At 41.1% G+C, this 23402-nt stretch overlaps 2 protein-coding genes across 4 annotated transcripts; both read left to right on the top strand.

Moving 5' to 3' along the window:
• Nucleotides 1–217: 217 nt before the first annotated feature.
• tbl2 (transducin beta like 2) lies at nt 218–10400 on the top strand. 3 transcript variants are annotated; one of them, XM_036595425.1, is made up of 7 exons: nt 218–587; nt 4083–4192; nt 5094–5278; nt 6030–6181; nt 7398–7524; nt 8766–8918; nt 9816–10400. In XM_036595425.1, the coding sequence occupies exons 1-7, from the start codon at nt 446–448 to the stop codon at nt 10273–10275; spliced, it is 1329 nt and encodes a 442-aa protein (XP_036451318.1). In that variant the 5' UTR covers nt 218–445; the 3' UTR covers nt 10276–10400. The 3 variants fall into 3 exon arrangements, with proteins under 3 accessions (XP_036451318.1, XP_036451319.1, XP_036451320.1); XM_036595426.1 differs by lacking the exons at nt 218–587; nt 4083–4192 and adding an exon at nt 4859–4929; XM_036595427.1 differs by lacking the exons at nt 218–587; nt 4083–4192 and adding an exon at nt 4939–4956.
• Nucleotides 10401–11931: 1531 nt separating this feature from the next.
• Nucleotides 11932–22583, top strand: bcl7ba (BAF chromatin remodeling complex subunit BCL7B a). Its single transcript, XM_036595452.1, has 6 exons — nt 11932–12105; nt 14594–14669; nt 15643–15745; nt 15879–16058; nt 18167–18246; nt 20723–22583. The coding sequence occupies exons 1-6, from the start codon at nt 12014–12016 to the stop codon at nt 20831–20833; spliced, it is 642 nt and encodes a 213-aa protein (XP_036451345.1). The 5' UTR covers nt 11932–12013; the 3' UTR covers nt 20834–22583.
• The last annotated feature ends 819 nt before the right edge of the window (nt 22584–23402 follow it).

The raw sequence follows: 23402 nt of genomic DNA on the forward strand, positions 1-23402 counted from the left end.
TGAAAATATAACAGCAGTGCTGGAGTGTTTTGTGTTATTACACAGTTAATTAATGAATACATTCTTCTATAAAATGTTTACCAACTGTGATTTTGCTCAAAAGCCCCACATTCATTCGGATCCACTCGGTGGCGCCTCTAGTGTTCGACAAACCCGGAGCGCATTACTGGGTGGCAGCTCTCCTCCAGTCCGGCAGGGGGCGGTAACGAGCGCTACTCGGTTTTGCGCTGCGAAGCTCTGAAGAACATCTCTGACAAGTCAGCACGGTACACGACTGCAGCGCGAGCGCAACTAGACAGCGGTTATTATTATAATTATTTTCTGTTTACTGCAATTAGTGCAACGCACGCGCCAGAAAGAGAGAGAGAGAGAGTGTGAATGTGAGTGAATGTGAGTGAGTGAGTGAGTGAGTGAGTGCGTGAGTGAGTGCGTGTGCGCGCGCGTGATGATGGAGTTCTGGGCTGTGCTCGCGCTCTCCCTGCTGCTCGGGGCGCTCCTCGCGCTCGTGTTCGCTGCTGTTTCTAGGAAAAACGAAGGATCCGATCAAACCGATCAGAACAAACCGCCACCAACAGCAGCGCAACCAGGTGAGACTCAGCGCCGACCAGAACACACCGCGCAACAGCGCCGCCTGCAGGGGGTTACTCTAGAGCAGTAAAGGGGAACTCCACCAACTTTCCAACATTCTCTGCAGAATTAACTGGTTCAGATGTGAACAGGGTGGTTCAGAGCGGTTCAGAGCGGTTTGGTGTGAAACGCTCTGTTCTAGAGAAACTTACCGAGTCAGAACTGTTCACAGTGGTGGTGATAGGAACCAGACATCCACCTCTAAAAGCTCCCTCACAGAAAGTTCCTACAGCGGTTAAATTCACACTAAAAAAAGGTTCTTCAAGGGTTCTTTGGTGAAGGAAATGTTTCTGTTTAGAGCTAGGTGTTGGAACCATTTGGGTTCTGGGCATGGTGAAGTGGTTCTTCAGATGGTTGGAGATTGTGTTGTATATGGTTCTTTATAGAGCCTTTTTTTGAAAATGGTTCTGTATAGCACCAACAAAGGGTTACCATGGCGAGCTTACAACAGAAGAACCCCTTTTGAATGTGTTGTATATGGATCAGTCTGAAGAACCATTTATTGTGCAGAGAACCATTTAAGCATGGAATGGCTCTTTATAGAACCTATGGTTCTAAATAGAACTATTGCCTTTACTAAAGAACCCTTAAAGAAAGTGGGAGTTATGGGGAAAACCATCACAGTACTCCAATAAATGTTCACGATACACTATATAATCACAGTATTGTGTTTTTCTGAGCTTTTGCAGTTCTTCACATTCTGTGCTGCACAAATTCAGTTAAACAGGATTAATAAAGTTCTCTTTTTAATAAAGCATTCAGTCACTTAGTGTTCTTTAAGTTCTGAGCAGCTCAGGAAAGTAGATCATGGTGTATTATGACAGTTTATCATGTTGCAATAACATATTTTCATATTGGCCACCCCTAGTTAGAAATACGCTGATGCACGATGCACAGATTTACTCTAGGAAAACGAAAAATATTCCGCTATTTTCCATCATCAACATTCCATATAAACTCAGAAGACTCGTGTAGGTTCACTGGTGGTTCTGGATAGTAAATAAAATGTCTATATTTGTGTTGTAGTCATGGCGACCCCTGGTTCCTATCACCACCACTGTAAAGAAATGAGGCTGAGGCACTAGAATGTAGCAGCTATGCTGCTTAAGCTGGAACGGAAAATTCGAAAAAGAAGCCAAGTTTCTGTGCTGATGGGTTCTAGATGTACTAAGACATTCCACTGCAGTTCTAGAAGGTACTAAGTACACTAGCAGCACTATGTAGGGTTTAGGGATTTGGAGCCCTCTCTGGTGGAAATGAGTAACTGCATGCAGAACATTTTGTAACGTCAGTTTTGCTTCGGACCCCCACGAGCGGATGAATCTGACTTTTGCAAGCGAGTTGAAAGAGAATCAGAGAGGATTCAGTGTAATCTTGGTGAAGGAGCGTCTCTGAGGATGTGAGTGAATTATCTACTACTGTCATCACATCTTCACCAGTATGATGTTGACTTTGAGATCATTTGAGACCTGAACATCGAGCCGGACCTTTTTTTTTTAATGATAAATTCAGGCTTTACAGGGCGACTCGCTGCAGGGCACGCTCACCATATTTTAGTGTGTTCTATTTTCTTCACACTCAGTAATGACACTTCATTTGGTTTTAACGAAAAATATTCCATAGTGCTGCTTTAAGTAGCTATTTTACACGAGTTTGTCTTTGGTAGCACCTTTTACTCCTGATTAAGTCCTTCCACTGAATAGCTCTTACTCTGAGCTGGTTTTAGTCTCCCGTCTTTCTGTAGATCAGTGCACCGTATGGATTTGGACCAAGTTTAAAACAGACCAGGCAAAAATCTCTTAAACTGCATGACTGTTTAACTAGGGGCGGGCGATATGTCAGAATATATTATATCATGATATTTAAGGGCACTTTCACGATACACATTATGCATTTTTGTGAGATTTAATAAGTTGGAACAGACAAGATAAAACCTGTTGTGCCAAATATAAGAAATATTATAATTATAATAATAAGAATAATAAACCTACAGTGATTTTTACTCACTGTTTTACAAACTACGCTACACTAAATCCAGGTGTACACTGGCCACTTTATTAGAAACACCTACCTTGTGCTTCCACTCACTGGCCACTTTATCAGAAACACCCACCTTGTGCTTCCACTAACTGGCCACTTTATTAGAAACACCCACCTTGTGCTTCCACTAACTGGCCACTTTATCAGAAACACCCACCTTGTGCTTCCACTAACTGGCCACTTTATCAGAAACACCCACCTTGTGCTTCCACTAACTGGCCACTTTATCAGAAACACCCACCTTGTGCTTCCACTCACTGGCCACTTTATCAGAAACACCCACCTTGTGCTTCCACTCGCTGGCCACTTTATTAGAAACACCCACCTTGTGCTTCCACTAACTGGCCACTTTATCAGAAACACCCACCTTGTGCTTCCACTAACTGGCCACTTTATTAGAAACACCCACCGTGTGCTTCCACTCACTGGCCACTTTATTAGAAACACTCACCTTGTGCTTCCACTCGCTGGCCACTTTATTAGAAATACCCACCTTGTGCTTCCACTAACTGGCCACTTTATTAGAAACACCTACCTTGTGCTTCCACTCGCTGGCCACTTTATTAGAAACACCCACCTTGTGCTTCCACTAACTGGCCACTTTATTAGAAACACCCACCTTGTGCTTCCACTAACTGGCCACTTATTAGAAACACCCACCTTGTGCTTCCACTAACTGGCCACTTTATTAGAAACACCCACCTTGTGCTTCCACTAACTGGCCACTTTATTAGAAACACCCACCGTGTGCTTCCACTCACTGGCCACTTTATTAGAAACACTCACCTTGTGCTTCCACTCGCTGGCCACTTTATTAGAAATACCCACCTTGTGCTTCCACTAACTGGCCACTTTATTAGAAACACCTACCTTGTGCTTCCACTCGCTGGCCACTTTATCAGAAACACCCACCTTGTGCTTCCACTAACTGGCCACTTTATTAGAAACACCCAGGACACTTTCACAATATGAATTTTTTCTGAGATTTACTAAGTTGGAACAGACAGGATAAAGCCTGTTGTGCCAAAAATAAAAATGCTATAATAGTAAAAATAATAAACTTAGAACTACAATGATTTTTATTCACTGCTTTGCAAACAACGCTGCACTAAATACAGTTAAACAGGCCTAATTACGCTCACTCTGTACTGAAACACAGATGAAATTACTGTGTAATTTTCAGTGATTCCTTTATAACATGATGTATATTGAATATTGTATGTTGTTTACAGTATCTGTGTTACTGCACACAGTAAATGAATGAATCAGTAAAAACCATATTGTGGCATAATTTATCACGATAAAAACAAAATATGATAATGATAAAACAGCTGCACCGTTTAAGGCGGAATGGAAGGTTCCACCTTAAACCATTGCCCACCTCTCTGTCTCACTGTGCTCTTCACTCCCTGTAGAAGAGAGCTCAGTGAAAGCTCCCTCCTCTAAGAAGCTCAAACAGCAGCAGCGGAAGGAGAAACTCCAGCAGCACACGTTCTCCCACCACCTCCTCGCATCCTCGCTGAAGGTAAACCTCATTTTCTGACAGCCAGCGCTTCAGTCATACCAGAGCTACGTTTGTACTGCCAGCGTCTCTGCTAAAGGGGAATTCCACCAAAATTTCATCTCATAAGTCATTCAGAGTGATCTGATGTGAAATAGTTCACTGTAGAGACTCAGGTTTCATTACAGTGAACCTACACGAGTCTTCTGAGTTTATATGGAATGTTGATGATGGAAAATAGTGGAAAATCTGAAATAATAAGTTTTCTTTGGGGACTATTTTGCCTCACAGCGCCCTGCATGTATCCCTCCACCATGAATGGAGTTTAAGTTCTCTAAACTATCATAAAACAGTGTCTCAGTCATCAGGCAGTGAATTCATAACCATTTCATGTAGGAACTTTCTGTGAGGGAGCTTTTAGAGACGGACGTCTGGTTCCTATCACCACCACTGTGAACAGTTCTGACTCGGTAAGTTTATCTAGAACAGAGTGTTTCACACCAAACCACTCTGAACCGCTCTGTTTACATCGTAACCATCTATTTATGCAGAAATTTTGAAAAATTGGTGGAGTTCCCCTTGCATGCAAGTATGAAACAATGCTCTTTGGACTGGTAATCAGCACATTATCACATTTCCGCTGCTACAGTTTGCTTTATTACTCAGTTCTTTAGGCTAAAAGTGAGTGTCGTTGTGTTTAGTGCTTAGTGCTGATGGTATTGATTGATAGAGTAAACAGGATTTGAAATATGCATTAGCATGTAAATACACAGTTCAGTTCACAGAATGTACAGTTTGATTATTCAGTTTAAAAAAACAATCAAGTCTAATTGTGACAGCCCTGATTTGAATATGCGTTCATCTCATTAAAAACTTGATTCCACGTTATTAACTCCTGCTTTTCTGTCTGTCTGCTTTGTCTCAGAGTCACAGTGGCAGCGTAACGTGTCTGGATTTCAGCAGTAACGGTAAATATCTGGCCTCCTGCGCAGACGACCGCACCGTCCGCATCTGGAGCACCAAAGACTTCCTGGAGCGTGACCATAAATGTCTGCGGGCAAACATAGAGCTGGACCACGCCACGCTCGTCCGGTTCAGCCCAGATTCTCGGTAAGAAGACGCTGAATTACATTTATTATATCACACTAAAATACAGTGGGCTCCAAAACAACAAGCTGAAGATGTGGGATTTGTTTTATTTGAACCTGGAAATAAACAGGAATTTTAATATTAAACAAATTCAAACTAAGAAAAAGAGGAAACTATTCATATTTAATTTGCGTGTTAAAGCCGTTAGACAGAAAGGTTGAGTCTTATCTCTGCCAATGAAGCTCAAATGACTCTTAGGTGTGTTTGATCTGCTCAGTTTAACTTGTTGCTCAACTTGCATGTCGTCATTAAAGCGAAAGAGGGACAAAAGAAAGATTTAAACAGTTCATTTCACTCAAGTTGTTATGCTGTTAATATCATTTCTAATTAAAGAGAGCAAAATAGAAGCTTTTTCACTCCTGCTGTCAGACTGGATCTCTCTGTATACGCATATACATAAATCACTGGACACTTTATTAGAAACACCTGCCTAGTGCTTCCACTAACTGGCCACTATATTAGAAACACCTGCCTTGTGCTTCCACTAACTGGCCACTATATTAGAAACACTTGCCTTGTGCTTCCACTCACTGGCCACTTTATTAGAAACACCCACCTTGTGCTTCCACTAACTGGCCACTTTATTAGAAACACCCACCTAGTGCTTCCACTAACTGGACACTTTATTAGAAACCCTACCCTGTGTAGTGTAGACACTGCTGCCTGTGCTGTAATACTGCAGTGTCCTGTTCTGTCTGGTCTGGTCCTTTAGTGCCTTCATCACCTGGCTGGCCAACGGGGAGACGATTCGTATCTTCAAGATGACGAAGAAGGAGGACGGCACGTTCAGTTTTAAAGCTGCTCCGGAGGATTTTCCCCAGAGACACAAAGGGATCGTCATCAACATCGGAATCGCGGAGACAGGTTCGGTTCGGTCCGCACTGCCTTTAGCTGGACTGTAGAGCTGGAGGAGGTTAAATATCAGCACAGCTGTGATTTACTCACCTCCTTCACTGTTTCACTGCTTTATAACAGGTTTACTCAGTAAAGATAAAGAGTGATATTATTTCTTTCACCCATAAAAGTAATTCATTTAAAAGTAGCTCTTTTAAGGCGGATATCAGTGTTTACTGTTAATTTAAAGTGGAAATCAGTGTTTATAGTTAATTTAAGGCGGCAGTCGCAGTGTTTATAGTTAATTTAAGGCGGCAGTCGCAGTGTTTATAGTTAATTTAAGGCGGCAGTCGCAGTGTTTATAGTTAATTTAAGGCGGGAGTCACAGTGTTTATAGTTAATTTAAGGCGGCAGTCGCAGTGTTTATAGTTAATTTAAGGCGGCAGTCGCAGTGTTTATAGTTAATTTAAGGCGGCAGTCGCAGTGTTTATAGTTAATTTAAGGCGGGAGTCGCAGTGTTTATTGTTAATTTAAGGCGGGAGTTGCAGTGTTTATAGTTAATTTAAGGCGGCAGTCGCAGTGTTTATAGTTAATTTAAGGTGGCAGTCGCAGTGTTTATTGTTAATTTAAGGCGGGAGTCGCAGTGTTTATTGTTAATTTAAGGCGGCAGTCGCAGTGTTTATTGTTAATTTAAGGCGGCAGTCGCAGTGTTTATTGTTAATTTAAGGCGGCAGTCGCAGTGTTTATAGTTAATTTAAGGCGGCAGTCGCAGTGTTTATAGTTAATTTAAGGTGGCAGTCGCAGTGTTTATTGTTAATTTAAGGCGGGAGTCGCAGTGTTTATTGTTAATTTAAGGCGGCAGTCGCAGTGTTTATTGTTAATTTAAGGCGGCAGTCGCAGTGTTTATTGTTAATTTAAGGCGGCAGTCGCAGTGTTTATAGTTAATTTAAGGCGGCAGTCGCAGTGTTTACTGTTCGTTTAAGGCGGCAGTCAAAGTGGCTGTTGCTAACTGAAGGTGGAAGTAGGCAGGAGGACACTCTAATACTGAGCGCCTGGACTTCAACAAGGAGATATTCAGCGTCTCTGACTCCCAGAAAAATCAACATCTGTCATTGTAAAATAGTAAAGCGATCGTGGTTGTTGCTTAGCAACGGGTGGTCAGTGCAGTGATGGGTACAGTGATGAAAAGTGCAAAGCTGTTGGGCTAAAACTGTTTCACAGACTTCCGTCTTCTGCTCTGTTAAAGGCAAGTTTATCATGACCGCGTCTGTGGACACCACCATCCTGATCTGGGATCTGAAGGGGGAAGTTTTAGCGTCCATCAACACCAACCAGATGACCAACTCGTACGCTGCTGTTTCCCCCTGTGGACGGTGAGCAGACGCCTCACTTCTCTCTCCGTTTCAGAAAGAGCTCGTCGTGCTCCATTTCATATTGAATAAACTTTTAAATCGTGATAGATGGTCGTATGCAATAGTTTTAGCCCCCCAGGTCAGATTGCATGTTGTTGATTTACTAAGTGAAAGTAAACAAATCCACTTAAATATTTTCTGCTGATGTTTGTGCTCAGTTTCTATTTGCTGAGTAAATGTACTATAACTTCTGCACAGGCCACTTTTTTTGGTTTTTATTTATCTATTTATTTATTTATTTATCTTTCCCACATATGTTACATTCAGCTAATGAACAATAACTGTGCATTAAACTGTGCAGACAGGGTCTCTGTAGGGGACGTGTTAACTTATTCACATTTAGAAAACATGCAGTTTGACCGGGAGTGCACAGACTTTTGCACACGACTGTAATTAGGGCTGCCACTGAGGGTGTTAGGTTAGTTCATAACTCGATTCGCAGTACAATATAACATGAACGCTGCAGTACCGTTTGATATAATGTGATGCGCTTATTGTTTCGTCCCCGTTGACAACATTATTCATCAGATCCTCCATCAGTTTTAGTTTTTAAAGAAGAAGAATAGAGACGGACCTGAAGACTGAAGTAGCCTAGTAGGTATATCAACATCTTATACGGTCAACAACTGAATATCAAATCAAATAAAGTACAGTTCAGTCATATTTCAACAATGTTTATTGTCAGTTTTCTCTTTTTAGATCACGACATGTGAAATAACTTCCCTCTGACTCATTTCTTCTCCGACTGCTGTGTCTCGCCTCTTCTTTCCTGTGTGTGCCTCACTCACTCGAGTCTCAGTGCTCATCGTAATGCACAGATCTGATTGGCTGAGTAGCATCACGTGATATTTACAATGCGTGTGATTGGTCTGTGAGTCTCCTGGGCCGCTAAATCTACCGTAAAGTCTAGAAAAGTTATGCTGATTAAAACAGGACCACCCCATCAAATTAAATAGATCTCCATAGTTTATGGGTTATAGGTCCAGGTCCGCATAGGACAGCGTCTGGGTCCGGACTCGGACCGCAGTCCACCTATTAATGACCTCTGCCTTAGGCTGTTTCTTACTCTGAGAGAGAGCAGAGATTTAAAACAGCCTTTTCATAATACGCAGACTTATTAAGAATCAATCAGTGTTTAATTGAGGAATCATGACGGAATAAACAGCTGTGTTTTGTTTACAGTGAGTGTGTTTGTGTTTCAGGTTCGTGGCCTCCTGTGGCTTCACTCCAGATGTGAAAGTGTGGGAGGTTTGCTTTGCCAAGACGGGCGAGTTTAAAGAGGTCACTCGCGCTTTTGACCTGAAGGGTCACTCAGCCGGAGTTTATTCCTTCGACTTCTCCAACGACTCCCGCAGGCAAGACGCTCCCGCAGCCTAAACAGACACGCAGACTGTATTACATCATCACCATCATCACAAGTCATTTTCATCAGGACCGCAGTATGGAAAAGTGGCCACTTTATTGGAAACACTCAATGGCCATTTTATCAGAAACGACATAAAATTAGAAAAGATCACCAATAAAACTAATAATAATAAGCTGGATTTGTATCGAACCTTTCATACACATAATGCAGCTCTATGTTTTTGAGGTGAAGAAAGAAAAAGTTTAATAGAAATGTAAAATCACAGAGAACATCACATTAAGAATATGATAGAATAGAAAATATTATTATTATTATTATTATTATTATTAAAATCTGTATGATTACATAGGATTGATTATTATTATTATTTTATTCTTATTAATATCATTAATAGTAGTAGTATTTATGTCAGTTTTTACAATAGTAAGAATAACAATGATTTGTATGTCATGGTGTAATAGGTTAAGTATTAGGAATAATAATATATTAATATAGTCAAATTATATTTAGAAATAATAATTATGAGAATAAATGTGAATAAAATGAGATTGAAAACACAGTATAGATAGAAATCAATAAGAAAAAAATCATTAATAAATAAAAAGGAGAAATAAATTAATAAAATGTGCAATAATGGAAATGAAAATATTAATAGGGGAATTAAAACAGGGGAAAAATAAAAATGTGTTAGAAGTGAGTATTTTGACTGTGGTGGATTCTGATTGTAATGTACAGCCTAAATGAGGATTTTGAAGATAATTTCATGAATATATAAAAGGCAAAATCTCTCGCTATAGATTATCATTATTATTATTATTGTTATTATTATAGTTGGTGAATGCGCAGTGAGCGTGTGCAGTGAAGTCACTCTGCTGTGTGTTTACAGGATGGTGACGGTGTCTAAAGACGGGACGTGGAAGCTGTGGGACACCGATGTGGAGTATAAGAAGCAGCAGGACCCCTACCTGCTGCGGACTGTTCCCTGTCAGGTTTCGGAGGGGAGCCGGATCGCTCTGTCTCCGGACGGCCGCGCCGTGGCCGTATCTAGCGGCCGTGACGTGGCCGTGTACAGTGCCGTGTCTGGCCAGCTTGAGGAGGAGTTTCACAGCGTCCACAGCGAGGACATAACTGACCTTAAGTTTGACGTTAATAACCGTTTCCTGGTCTGTAGCGGCGACCGCGCCATCCGCGTCTTCCACAACATCACTGGCTACCGCGCCGCCGTCCAGGACATGCAGGCCATGCTGAAGAAGGCCGCGAACGACGGAGTGAGGCAGAGGCTGCAGCAGCAGCTGCTGGACGCACAGAAAGCCTTGGACGCCCTGCTCAGCACACAGAAGAGCTGAGGAGGCGAAGACTCACCTCGGTCCCGCACTGCCTTCATTTACAGGAGTACAGGCCTGTTGGTTTTGTGTTTGCAGTTGATTTGTTTTGGCGTCTTGGTTTTAATAAATAAATCAGTCCAAAATGATTTTGTCTCTTTTTTATTATTGAATGCTAAGATTTTTTTCAGCTGCTAAATAAGAAAGTTGTCCAGTAACTGTGCACACAAAACTTCTTGAGTGAAGTTTTCCCTTTTGCCTTACTTGAACTGTGTGTTAGGTTAAAGGGCAATTCCACTGATTTTTACAATTTTTTTCATAACTCAGTGTGTGAGCTGTAATCAGAGTGATTCAGAGAGGTTTAGTGTGAAATGGTTCAGATGTCTTTACAGTGGTGGTGATAGGAACCAGGGGTCACCATGACTACAACACAGATATAGACATTTTATTTACTATCCAGAACCACCAGTGAACCTACACGAGTCTTCTGAGTTTATATGGAATGTTGATGAGGGAAAATAGTGGAAAATCTGAAATAATAAGTTTTCTTTGGGGACTATTTTGCCTCACAGCGCCCTGCATGTATCCCTCCACCATGAATGGAGTTTACGTTCTCTAAACTATCATAAAACAGTGTCTCAGTCATCAGGCAGTGAATTCATAACCATTTCATGTAGTAACTTTCTGTGAGGAGCTTTTAGAGGTGGACGTCTGGTTCCTATCACCACCACTGTGAACAGTTCTGACTCGGCAAGTTTATCTAGAACGGAGCGTTTCACACCAAACCACTCTGAACCACTGTGTTTACATCTTAAACATTTAATTATGCTAAATTTTTGAAAAGTTGGTGGAGTTCACCTTTAAGTTTGAGCAGTTTAGCTTCAGTCAGGTGCAAATTGTGTAAATAAGTACCGCGTTAAATCTATCCCTTAAACATTTACCTGTGGGCAATTTTTATTATTCATTATTGTTAATGTTATTAATATAATAAGAAATTCAACCCAAGTATAAACCCTGCTGTGAAAAGCTTCCCGATAACAACCATTTAATTCAGCGTTTCGAGCCGATTCACGTTTAAGACCGAGCTTCATTCGCTTCTAATGAGACTTTTATTTTGAAAGAGACCCCCGACGTTGCACTTCAGGCCGAAACTCGGGGAATTAAATGAGATAAAATCCAAAAATAAATACTCAACACGCTGTTTAACATCATAGCGCGGGAACAGACGTTTTAAACAATTTCCACGACTGAAAATGTGATCGACAGGAGATCAGTTACTACAGTGATGCAAATAACGTGAATAAAACAAAACTTCTATAATAAAATATCTACAAAAAAAAATAAAAAAAATAACTGAGGAGCGTAAAAACAAATGGAAATAAATCAGATAAATAAATATAATGAGTAAAATAAATAAATAATTAATTAACTGTGTTCCTGTCCGCAAAGATGAATAAATACGAGGCGTACAGATAAACAAACATCATTAATATAACTAGGAAATGAACACAGATATTCAATGAATAAAAAGGTATTCAATAAAAAATATTTATAGAAATGTGTTTGATGCATTAATAAATAAATAAATAAAAATAAAATTACTCTTCGAACGGAGACTCTGTGTCGGAAGGAGGCGTGGCCCGAAGGCTCCGCGGTGAGTCTCGCGAGAGGAGGGTTCGCGAGCCGGACGGAGGGCGACGCGGTTTCAGCGCGAGCTGAAAGTGGACGCTGAAGCTGAAAGTGAAGTAAAGTCGGATCGGCGATGTCGGGCCGCTCGGCGCGCGCAGAGACGCGGAGCCGCGCCAAGGACGACATCAAGAAGGTGATGGCGGCCATAGAGCGCGTGCGGCGATGGTGAGTTTCGGCTGATTGATCTGAGAAACATTACCGAAACTTCAGAGGAACCGGGGGCGGGGCTTAGTAAGAGGATGTAGGATGATGGACGGGCGGCTCGGCCAATCGGCGAGAGACGTAAACCTGTTTCCCTGGAGACGAGCAGGTCAATAAGAGGCGGGGCTGAAATAAAGGTGTTTTAAAAGAGTGCGTTATTTCTGCCAGTTTAGCGGAGCGGCGTTCTGCTCATTAATATTCATTAATATTCACTTTATTATCTTATTATTATGTAATATCACGCTGGCCACTTTATTAGAAACACCTGTTGTAGGTGTACAGTTACGGTCTGTAGCCCACCTGAGGTCAAGCCCCCCTCTAATAAAGTGTGTACACCCTTAACCTCTTATGCTCGTCGGGCTATTTTGGTTTGTCCATCTGAATTTTCATGACCAAATCGTAAGGCAAATTATTTAGTAACTGCATGAAATACATGTACATTTTTATTTAATTTATTTTATAATAAAAGTCCCCTCAAATTAACAGAACGTGTGTTTTATGATCACACATATCGCTATATGCTTACAATTTACTGCTGAAAGCCAAAAATCTTAGACGCTCTTTGTATTAATTTATAAAATAATGTTTACAGAGCAGATCACTGAAGAGACGCCATCTGTTTATAGTTTATAGCCCAGATTTGTGGAAAAATGGGTCGACTTTCAGTAGAGAAAAAACTGAGTTCAGCTTCTTTTATTATAAGGGTTTAAAATTACATCACCCATCTATTTGACTGGAAAGAAGACAGTTACAGCTCTCATACGACCCCCACCTTTAGAATGTAGCTTATGAAATATGAAAGTTATGAAGAATATGACGAAGTGCGTTTTGGAAACACCGGAGGTCCCAAGGAGTTGAAGAGGTTAATGGAGCTATTTTCTAATAAACTTTACTTTTTTACACATGTATTTGTGTGTGCAGTGTAAATATGCACATGTATATTCACTTTATTGTATTATTTTATATATATATACATATATATATATATATATATATATATATATATATATATATATATATATATATATGATATTCTTATTAGCTATCTCACGCTGGCCACTTTATTAGAAACACCTGTTGTAGGTGTACAGTTACGGTCTGTAGCCCACCTGAGGTCAAGCCCCCCCTAGTGTGTACACCCTTAAAGAAAAGATGGTTCTTCAAGGGTTCTTTAGTACATTAAATATTTCTGTTTAGAACCATGAGTTGTGTGTAAGACCATTTGCATGCTTAAACGGTTCTCTGCCTGGTGAAATGGTTCTTCAGACTGATGGAGAATGTGTTGTAGATGGTTCTATATAGCACCAAAAAGAGTTTTCATCATTACAAGCTTGACATTGCGACAGTAGCGCCTTATTTGGTGCCATATAGAACCATTTTCAAAAAGGTTCTGTATAGAACCATATACAACGCATTCTCCGTCAGCCTTAAGGACCCTTTCACCAGGCAGAGAACCATTTAAGCCTGAAAATGGTTCCATACGGTGCTCACGGCTCCAAATAGAACAGTTTCCCTTTAGTAAAGAACCCTTGAAGAACCGTTTTTGAAGAGTGTAGATGTATGTATGTATGTATAAATGTTTGTATGTGTATTTATGTGCATGCATATATATATATATATATATATATATTAAAGCAGTAGAACACAGAGGGAGTGTGTTATCACGAAATAACATCAGGGCTGTGATTTGGTCGCCGTAGATCATCACAGCCGTGATGTTATTGGTGATAACACACTCCTCCAGTGTTCTACTGCTTTAATACAACAGTTAAATAAATACAGTAATAAATTAATAAACTGGGCCGTGAACGCGGCGTTTAATATGTTTTAATGTTCGCAGTTCCTTCACCAAATTATAGTTCCTTAACGAGCAGCTTGTTGCTACGTCAGAGTAACGAGCTCCGCCCACTCGCTGCTCAGTCTGCTGTAAGCCTCGCCTTTTGAAGTACAGACTGAGCCATAAAACTGCCGCAATATCAAGTTCAGCTCAGTTTTGTCAGTTTTTGCCAGATCAGTATTAATGTTGTTTTGTTCCAGCCAGTCTCTAAAGCATCTTACAGCCCATTTAGTTTTGCGAAAGGTGTTGGGTTCATTTCTGGCTGATTCCAGGTTGTTCAGCTGTTCTTCTGTCACAGCTGCCGACTGAAAAGCTGCTCAGTGACAGTTTGGGAATTTAGTGTCGTCTCATCTTCAGAGTCTGACCAAATCGGCTGTCGGTCAAATGTGATCTTAAAAGTGTCCATTTTCTGTTTGTGGCAAAGTAAGAAGTAAAAACGTTTGAATGACTTCAGCGTCATCCTCCCCAACTGTATTTGGTTGATGTTGGATGACCAGTGGTCAGAGGAGTCTGAAGTCCCTCTTCATTACCCTGTTTCTAGTAATGCTTCTCTTGAACCTGCTGGGTTGCAGTGGTTTGGTCATTTGTTAATTAATTTTATCTTCTTTATAACAGGGAGAAAAAGTGGGTGACGGTTGGAGACACGTCTCTGAGAATATTCAAGTGGGTTCCTGTGGTGGACACGAAGGAGGTAAGTCTGAGACCCATAAAAAGGGAATTCCACCAAATTTTCAAAATTTCAAGATGTAAACAGAGTCATTCAAAGTGGTTTGGTGTGAAATGGTTGATCAGTTCGGGCTGTTTTAAGTATTGCCTACTGGAAAAGTGACTTTGTATTGTAGAATTGTATTTCGCTGCTGTCGGAAGAAAACCTTTTTCAGTTTTTGACATAATTTGAAAATGTCTGTTGTTCTTTACAGTGTGTGTAAATTTCATGATGAATGGCCCAAAAGAAACGACCCAAAATGACTTGGAAAAAACTCTGGTTCCATTGACTTACATTAAAAGTAAAGTAGGTTTTTTCCTTCTCCTGTAAAGTCACCATTTTGGAGATACGAAGTTTTCTCTGATATATTTTTGAAACTTATTTCAGTACGTTTGGCCTGTAGTGCATGTTTTGTAAGATCATTACAGTATAAGAGAGTTATACTGAGCTTGAAGGGGAATTCCACCCATTTTTTAAAAAATCCCCCCATAATTCAGTGTGTGAGATGTAGGGGGTCGCCATGACTACAACACAAATATAGACATTTTATATACTATCCAGAACAACCAGTGAACCTACACGAGTCTTCTGAGTTTATATGGAATGTTGATGATGGAAAATAGTGGAAAATCTGAAATAATAAGTTTTCTTTGGGGACTATTTTGCCTCACAGCGCCTTGCATGTATCCCTCCACCATGAATGGAGTTTAAGTTCTCCAAACTATCATAAAACAGTGTCTCAGTCATCAGGCAGTGAATTCATAACCATTTCATGTAGGAACTTTCTGTGAGGGAGCTTTTAGAGGTGGACGTCTGGTTCCTATCACCACCACTGTGAACAGTTCTGACTCGGTAAGTTTCTTTAGTGCGGAGCGTTTCACACCAAACCCCTCTGAACCACTCTGCTATTTCATTATGCAGAAATTCCCCTTTAAATCTCCTAAATGTTCCTCTGCAGAAGGAGAAGCCCAAAGTCACAGCTCCTTCAGAGATCCAGCTGGACAGTTTCCCCTCAGAGGAAACGTCTGAAAATTCCTGCCCGGCTCTCCTGGACTATCAAGGTACCAACTATAATATGTCAGTTATGCTTTTCGTCTCTGTTATGTGAGTAAAAGTGTGACGGTGTGAGAAAAGGTAACCATCTCCTCTCCGGTCCTGTGTAACACTTCTGTGTCTCCTGTTTTGTTTTTTTAGATGATAACAGCAACCAGAGCTCTCTGTCGGACTCGTATCAGGTGAAAGCGGTCGCGACGGTGGACAGCAGCACTAACTCGAGTCCTCAGCCGAGTGAGCCGGTCAGCCCCGCCATCCAGTCTCAGGATTACCGCACCGACGACCCTCAGCCGCCCACATTGGGGCAGGAGTGCATGGAGGGTGAGTGGACGCAGTATTTATAAGGAGAGTGAACTATAGTTGGGGCTCAATTTGAAAACCATTACACTGTAAATTACACCCCATTACACCCCCTTTGGATCTCTTAAGAACTCTTTGTAAATATTTGTGTTCCATCCATGCCCAGATTTACACTCCGTGGAGTTGGCTGAAGTGGCACAAATCTGATTTTTTGCCCTAATGTGACTCAGATCTGATGTTTTCAGGGCTGTGTGGACACAAATCTGATCTTTTCAAATCCAACCTGAGCCACTTTCATATGTGGTCCTAGATCGGATATGTATCCGATTCGTGGCCATGCGACCTTAATGTGACGCTCAGATCAGAATTCATGTGCTTTTTTTCCCACCGCGCCGTCATTCAGCGTTACTGCAGCGCCGAACAGAAGATAAAGCCTGTAAACAGTGGAAAAGCAGCTCATCTCACCTTTTTCTCCTTCGTCTCGCTCTAATAATGAAGCTGAGAGCTGATCAGAGTTAATGATCTTCTCAGCGAAGCTCGTTCTGCTCGTTAGTTTGTGCTGATGATGACCGTGATTCATTCACGTGACGTTACTGAGTAGGATGAGCTCATGAGGGTCATTTCAGGACGCCAGTTCGTCACATTAATGACAGATTTGAATCACTGACCTAAACGAGTGTGAACCATCGTGTCAGAGAGATTGGATTTGAGCAAAAAATCAGATTTGAGCAACGAGGCTTGTAATGTGAACGTAGCTAAACGAACTCTTATCAAAGAAAAGCACGCCTACAGAAGAGGTGGATGTGTAGAATCACATGCTTTTACTTTACATTGGTTTTGCTGGTCCAGTGCACCAGCTTTGCCAGGTTCACCATTTTCCCACAAAATTGGACTGGTTTGAAAATGCAGGAAAAATTGATAAAGTTCCAGATTCTGGTGGACAGCTTTTAAGGTAGCTTTTGGCTGGAGCTCAGCAGTGATGTGGGGGTTTTGCTTTGCATGTCTGACCAGGCTATGAGCTGTTCTTTCAGAGACTTTTCTTGGTTGTCCTGACTTCCACGCTTCTCCTTAACACCCATTTCTTAATGACATTTCTGACAGTAAAAAGTAGCAGCAGGAACAGTGTTTACACCCTGAGAAGTCTAAGGGTCACATACTTGTTGTTGCTCTGGAATTGTGTACACCTGACTGTGATTAAGGCCTAATGTGTCAAATAAACTCTAAGATCTTGAATAAACACTCGTGGATCAACTTAGTGTGTTCAAACGTTTGCACATATTTTATCATTTTATGCTATATTTTTTATGTTAAATTTAACAAATACATAATACTTATGGTATGAAATTTGCAAAAATGTGTCGTATGCCAAGGTTGTTTTTTCCCACTTAGAAAATCAACAAAATGTGTAAGCTGACCAGCAGGGGGTGCCCAAATCTCACATAAAACTATATTAAATCAGCTCAGACCAATGATTATGACATTAAAAGCAGGAATAGAGTGGAAAAGAAACTGTTCAAAAGCAAATCTAATGCAGCATGAAAGCTGCACACTGACTGTAATTTAGCTATATTTATAATTTGGAGCGATATTTAGTTAAATCATCGCCTCACAGTTAAGAAATGCATGGAGTTTTTATAAAAATGCACTAAAAATGCAGAATTAACTGCTCAAAACTTGCACTAACTTCACTCACATTCAGCAAGAACACCAGTGTTATCAAAATAAGAGTCCCTTACAATTAATCATGTTGAATGAATGTTCATTTGATTTAATTGAACACTAAAATAATTATTATGCGACTACTACTGCGATTAGTACTGCTGTTAATGCGATAATAATTATTATGATTATAACCTAATTAGCAGCAGTAGCAGTTGTTGTGGTATGTGGTGACAGAACATGTGCTAATAAACATTGACTGAGATGTGCATAAATGAGTGTATATATGATGTAGTTAAAATTAATTCTTGGAAAAAAAATATATGGGATACTTTTTCACCCACATTTTTCAACCAGAGCACCTGGCAAGTGGCACATAGCTGATTTGAGTCTAAGACCTAATATAATACCGTATCTAAGTTATTCATATCGCAGGTTTTTGTGAGAACGTTTTTACTCTGTTTGTGCAGAAGCGTCGCTGCAGCCGCGGGAGATGGCAGACGAACCGCCGACGCTGATTAAAGAAGATATTTTACCCCTCAGCGCTCAGGTAACGAACTAACTCTGCAAAATATAATTAAATAAGATGATGCTTTATCTTATTACTGTTGCTATGGTGATAGCAGGTCACAATGAGCTTTATCTGCTTCACTTAGTCATAGTTAGTAACACCGACTAAAATGTGTGGGGTCACTTCATAATAACAGACCCCAATAAAAAGCAACCTAATCACTGTCTAATAGTTTGTTAGTTATAGTTAATTAATAATTGTATAATTGTTACTTCTGCATTAATAAGTGCAATTTGAATTACTCACTATTAACGCTGTGACATACAAAAAGCTAAAGCACTGTAAATTCTTTCAATAAATGTATTTATTTAAGTGTAATACAGTAGATCTTTTTAAATGCATTATGTAGTCACAGCTCTATACATTATCCAGTTAATGATAATTAAAGTTTTAAAAGGTTTATACTAACCAGTAATAATTCACTGCTGTTGAACAAAACCTCATATCTCTAAAATTAGAACTTGTCAGAAGGAGAAAACATGCTCTACCTTTAGTGTACCTTAATGTAAGGGTCCAGCCTGTGCCGCCGGCCGCCAGCAGAGGGCGACGGCGGCAAGGTGCCCAGCTGGCGAAGTGCCATAACTTCAGGGAACTCCAATTCCCAGAAGCCCTTGGGCTGATTAGGCCCAACCTGGCACACCTGTGGACTCCTCTACTTAAGGCTGTGGCAAACAGCAGCCCTTTGTCACACATTTGTAGAGGGGTGATCGGTACGGTACTTAGCCCAGGTGGGTATTTAAACAAAAAGAAAAGAAAAACAAAAAGGAAAGAGGGCTGGAAAATCAAAAGAGAGTAATTGCCCCAAAACCACAAGAAGGCTTGAGCTACAAACGGCTCCAAGCCATACTAAAGGTGTTTGAACCACTAAGAGCAAACAGGTGAAACATAAAGTCTGCCTCCCCCTCATAATTACAGAGGAGGTCGTTTTTGTTTTCTGATTATCTTTTATTTTACATTTCTAGTTCAGCTTTTGTTTGAGCTGCTTTCAGGGTCTCCTTTGTTTGCCCTTTTTCCCGCCTTTTTATTTCCCGCTCCTTCAGGTGTTTTACCCGTTGTCGCCTGTGCTTCCCGGTGGCACAGCGGTAACTCCACGGACCGCCGATCAGTACATCCTTGTACATCAGTACATCCTTGTACATCAGTACAACCCCAATGAGCCAAATTCACACTCTATTGCCTCAATAAATTTAACACCCTTTCTCACGGGTTTTCGTCTTTGCACTTTGGTCCGCCTCCCTGCCCTAGCGCACTATTTAGGGAGTATGGAGCCATTTGGGATTCAGCCTGGGTTTGACTTCTGACTGAAACACGACAGTTGAAGCGTCCAGGCAGACACTGTGCGATTTTAGAAATCTTGTTCTTTAGTGACTCACGCTGTACATTTAAATCGCCCATTGTGTTCAGCCAAAGCCTGCGATTTATGTGCTCACACTGTACGAAACACTCGGCCCAACTGACATGACGCGACATGGGTGCTCACACTGGCTGGATCTCAAATGGCTCCCTGCTCCCTACATAGTGCACTTCATATTAAAATAGCTGCTCCTGCTCCTATAAAGCGCGTCACATGTCTAATAAACAGCCTTCTGAGATTCAGCCGTGTGTGCACAGCTCCATACTGGACTAACTGGGCACTATTTTGGTGTAGAAGCCAGAATCAGCCATTGACAAACTGCTACAACAGCTTTGCTAACTTGTACCACACTGTGCGCTGAAGCTGAAGAGCAGGTGGCTCTACAGACCGACAGCTCTACAAAGACAATTAAAAACTGTATTTATTTATACCTCCCAGTTCAACTCAGTCAAACGGAGCAAAGTTGTCATATACGGATGCTGGTCCTGCAAATATTGCCTCCATGTTGGGGCGGTGGTTCTAACTGTGTGAGGTTTTGGGTGCGACTTTGAGGAATCGGTTCGTCAGGCTGCTCAGACTGTGAGATTTCAGAAATCCATCCAATCGTCCGACTGGTCAGTCGGAGCTCGTTTGGCCAGTTAATCGGACATAATTTCCCCTCTCACACTGCACGGCAAATGACGGCTGATGAAGCTGTAATTCGGCCCGATCATGAAATTCAGTCGGCTCCGACCAAATCGGGCTTAAAACGGGCTGAAATCGCACAGTGTACGCCTGGCTCAACACATTCCAGTGATTCATTCTTTAGTCTTTAATATTAAAGATTTACAGTGAATCGTATCGTGAGCTCTTTAATTCAAGGCTGTGATATTATAGATGGAGCTGTTTAGGCTGTTAGCTAGCTGACCAGCCTAGTTCTAGATAAGAAAATAAGCCGTCAGCCCCTCTTACTTCATCAGCACACTTGGTGCTCCATGTGAGTAGCATGAGAGTCACAGGGGTTTGTTGTGAGGTGGTGCAGTGAAACAGGTGTATTTTACAACGGCTTCAATCAGATTTTCATTATAAAATGTTAACAGAAATCTCTGTTTTTCTGTGCAGGAGGAGGATGACGAGGACGAGGAGGAGGATGAGGAAAGCTGTGAAGCGCCACCTTTAAAAAGAGTCTGTACCGAGCAGACGTCGGTTATCCAGTCCACTCTGCTGAGTTAACGCTGCGCGCCGGAGGCCACGATAATCATCCGCGCAGACATCTGTCCTTCAGAAGAGTCGATATGGGCCAGGCAGCAGGAGAGTTCAATCACAGCCAGGTTTAAAGTTCATATCCCAATCGTTCTGTTTTGTTAGCTTGGCTCCTTCGTTAAAAGGCCGTTGTGGTGGCCGTGGTGGTCCCCCACCTCCTGCTGAGCTGGTCCACCTGGAGTAATTGGTGTTGTTCCATTGGCTGAAATCACCCATGTGGTCACCTACACTGTTTACACAAACACGAATTTTTCTATTAATTTCCATTAAAAGCCAAGAATGTTTTGTTCTGACAGCAGTGATTCACTAAACTCCAGCAGCATCTGACGCTTATAGATGAAGATGTTTTTGCTGGGCTTAGAGAAGCAGCTGTGAGGTTTACACACTTTCCTTTATCTCATTTAGCTTAGAAAGCAACATTATTATCTGTCACATATATATATATATATATATATATATGTGTGTGTGTGTGTGTGTTAATCTATAAAAACAGGAGTACTTAAGCATCCAAAATGTTTTTGAAAAAATATCCATAGCTACACTTCCCAGATAGGGAGCATATGTCGGTCCGCTGGCTTGATAAGGTCGGCACCCCACTGACTGGTTGCCACTGCTGGTCCGAGACGACCCAGATTACTGTCCTGCATACAAGCTCTAACTTATTTTTAATCTCCTCAAACAGATTTTAAATGCACAGAGACTTTTATTTTAGAAACTAAAGAAAGACAAATATTACAGACAACTCAGAGGAAAAAGGTCTTATATAAAATGATTTTATAGAAAATGTTGCTGTGCTGGATTAACATTATTTACTAAACTAATTTATAAAGTAGAACTAAAGGAAGGAAGGAAAAATCAGTAAATTAAACTGTGAGTGGAAAATGATGATAAGTGGAATTTTGTCTGTTACTCTGATTAAACACTGGTGGGCTGCCCAGAAAACGCTGAGCAAAACACCAGTGGACCACCAGCTTTGCCCTCAGTGGACCAACAGTGGCCCACTTTTTCATATAATCATTTAATTAAATTTTTTTCTCTTTTTAAAACTTTTTTTTTACGCTGTGTTTCCTGGCACAGTTTAGAGAGCAGCAGAGAGATTTGTGTGTTTATTTTATATCGTGATATTAGACATTACGTCACACTCATCAATAAATATTACATCCAGTGTGAAGAGGGACCACACCGGAGTACATCAGCCGAACACCAACAGCTCAACAGCTGTCTAGCATGACAGTTTGATATGATTATAAAATAAGTTCTTAAAATAATGACGTAACAGGTTCCATCAGGGTGGACCAGCTCATCAGGGAGAATTAACGGTCACCACACTGGACTCAGAGACGGTTTGGCCTGTATTAGACATTCCTGCACAGACAGAGGTGATGAATGTGAGACTGAACTTCTGGCTTGATTATAGAAACCAGTAATGCAGTAATGCAGTGGGATTCAATGTCATTTAATACTGTAGAATTTTGCTGCCAGTTTAATCGGATCACTTAAAAGCATTTAAAGGGTTTAATTCAGCGTTTTTGACCCTGATCTCTGTCTGCTGTATCTGTGTCGCACTGTCGGTAATCACAGATGGAAACTTCAACACGTTCCTCTGAACTTCGGAGAATCAGATTTTGTCAGTAATCCGATCAATGCGTTTACAGGCACTTGAGTAATCAGATGATGGGGAACTCCAGGTCTACATGAGTCAGACAGTAATCAGATCTCTGCTTTGGAACCAGCCAATAAACTCACAGAAGACGTGACGTAAACGTAATGTAAAACTCAAACTTCATGCTGTGGCTTTTTTTAAACATCGTCCCACTTTACCTGAAAATATTAACATACATCATCTAGAAGATAAAGAATATTTAAATCCTTCATTTCGTCAAGCGTATATTCTGTTTCAGGGTCACTCCAGAAGTGTTTTGCTGCGTCTCTTGCCGACGCTGCTCGCTTATTTCCAGCACCGCCGTCTTTTTTTCGCACATGCTCAGACTGAGAAATACGAAAGAAATCAGAGTAAGAGAGTTTACAGCACTGAGAAATCTGATTACTGAGCTAAAATCCAGCCTCTTTATCGGATTTCTTAATGGACCTTATTCTGATCTAAGAAATCAGAGTGTGCTGTTTACATGACCATTTGAATAATCAGATAACTGCAGAAATCAGATTATGATTGGATTATAGAGTGCATGTAAACGCACTGTCTGACTCAAAACTCACTGTAATGAAGTCAGTGGTCAGATGCTGAACGTTTACGTCACAAGTTCTTCAGTTAAATATGTAAATGAAGCTGTAAATCTGTATAATTGGTATAACTGTTCCTTTCAGAGATCAGACCAGCTTTATGTTAAATTCATCACCAGTTCAATGTTAATTTGATACCAGCAAAGTGGAGTGGGCGGAGCCTCCTGACTGCCCCAGGCTCCGCCCCTGATTGCCATGGATAAGCAGACCCAGTGGATGCAGCAGACAGAGATTAGCTGTGAAAGGATGCGTTTGTGGGAGGAGCCTGGGGAGGGCACTGCTGAAGGTTTTTTAAAGG

Source organism: Colossoma macropomum, unplaced genomic scaffold (genome assembly GCF_904425465.1).
Source record: "Colossoma macropomum unplaced genomic scaffold, Colossoma_macropomum, whole genome shotgun sequence".
Taxonomy (NCBI): Eukaryota; Metazoa; Chordata; class Actinopteri; order Characiformes; family Serrasalmidae; genus Colossoma; species Colossoma macropomum.

Excerpts from the sequence above, each read along its gene's own strand:
- tbl2 (XM_036595425.1), top strand. The coding sequence starts at position 446 with ATGATGGAGTTCTGGGCTGTGCTCGCGCTCTCCCTGCTGCTCGGGGCG. Across the intron at positions 588-4,082 it reads ACCAACAGCAGCGCAACCAG|AAGAGAGCTCAGTGAAAGCT; the intron begins GTGAGACTCAGC and ends CACTCCCTGTAG. Across the intron at positions 5,279-6,029 it reads CGGTTCAGCCCAGATTCTCG|TGCCTTCATCACCTGGCTGG; the intron begins GTAAGAAGACGC and ends CTGGTCCTTTAG.
- bcl7ba (XM_036595452.1), top strand. The coding sequence starts at position 12,014 with ATGTCGGGCCGCTCGGCGCGCGCAGAGACGCGGAGCCGCGCCAAGGAC. Across the intron at positions 16,059-18,166 it reads GGGGCAGGAGTGCATGGAGG|AAGCGTCGCTGCAGCCGCGG; the intron begins GTGAGTGGACGC and ends CTGTTTGTGCAG. Across the intron at positions 18,247-20,722 it reads TTTTACCCCTCAGCGCTCAG|GAGGAGGATGACGAGGACGA; the intron begins GTAACGAACTAA and ends TTTTCTGTGCAG.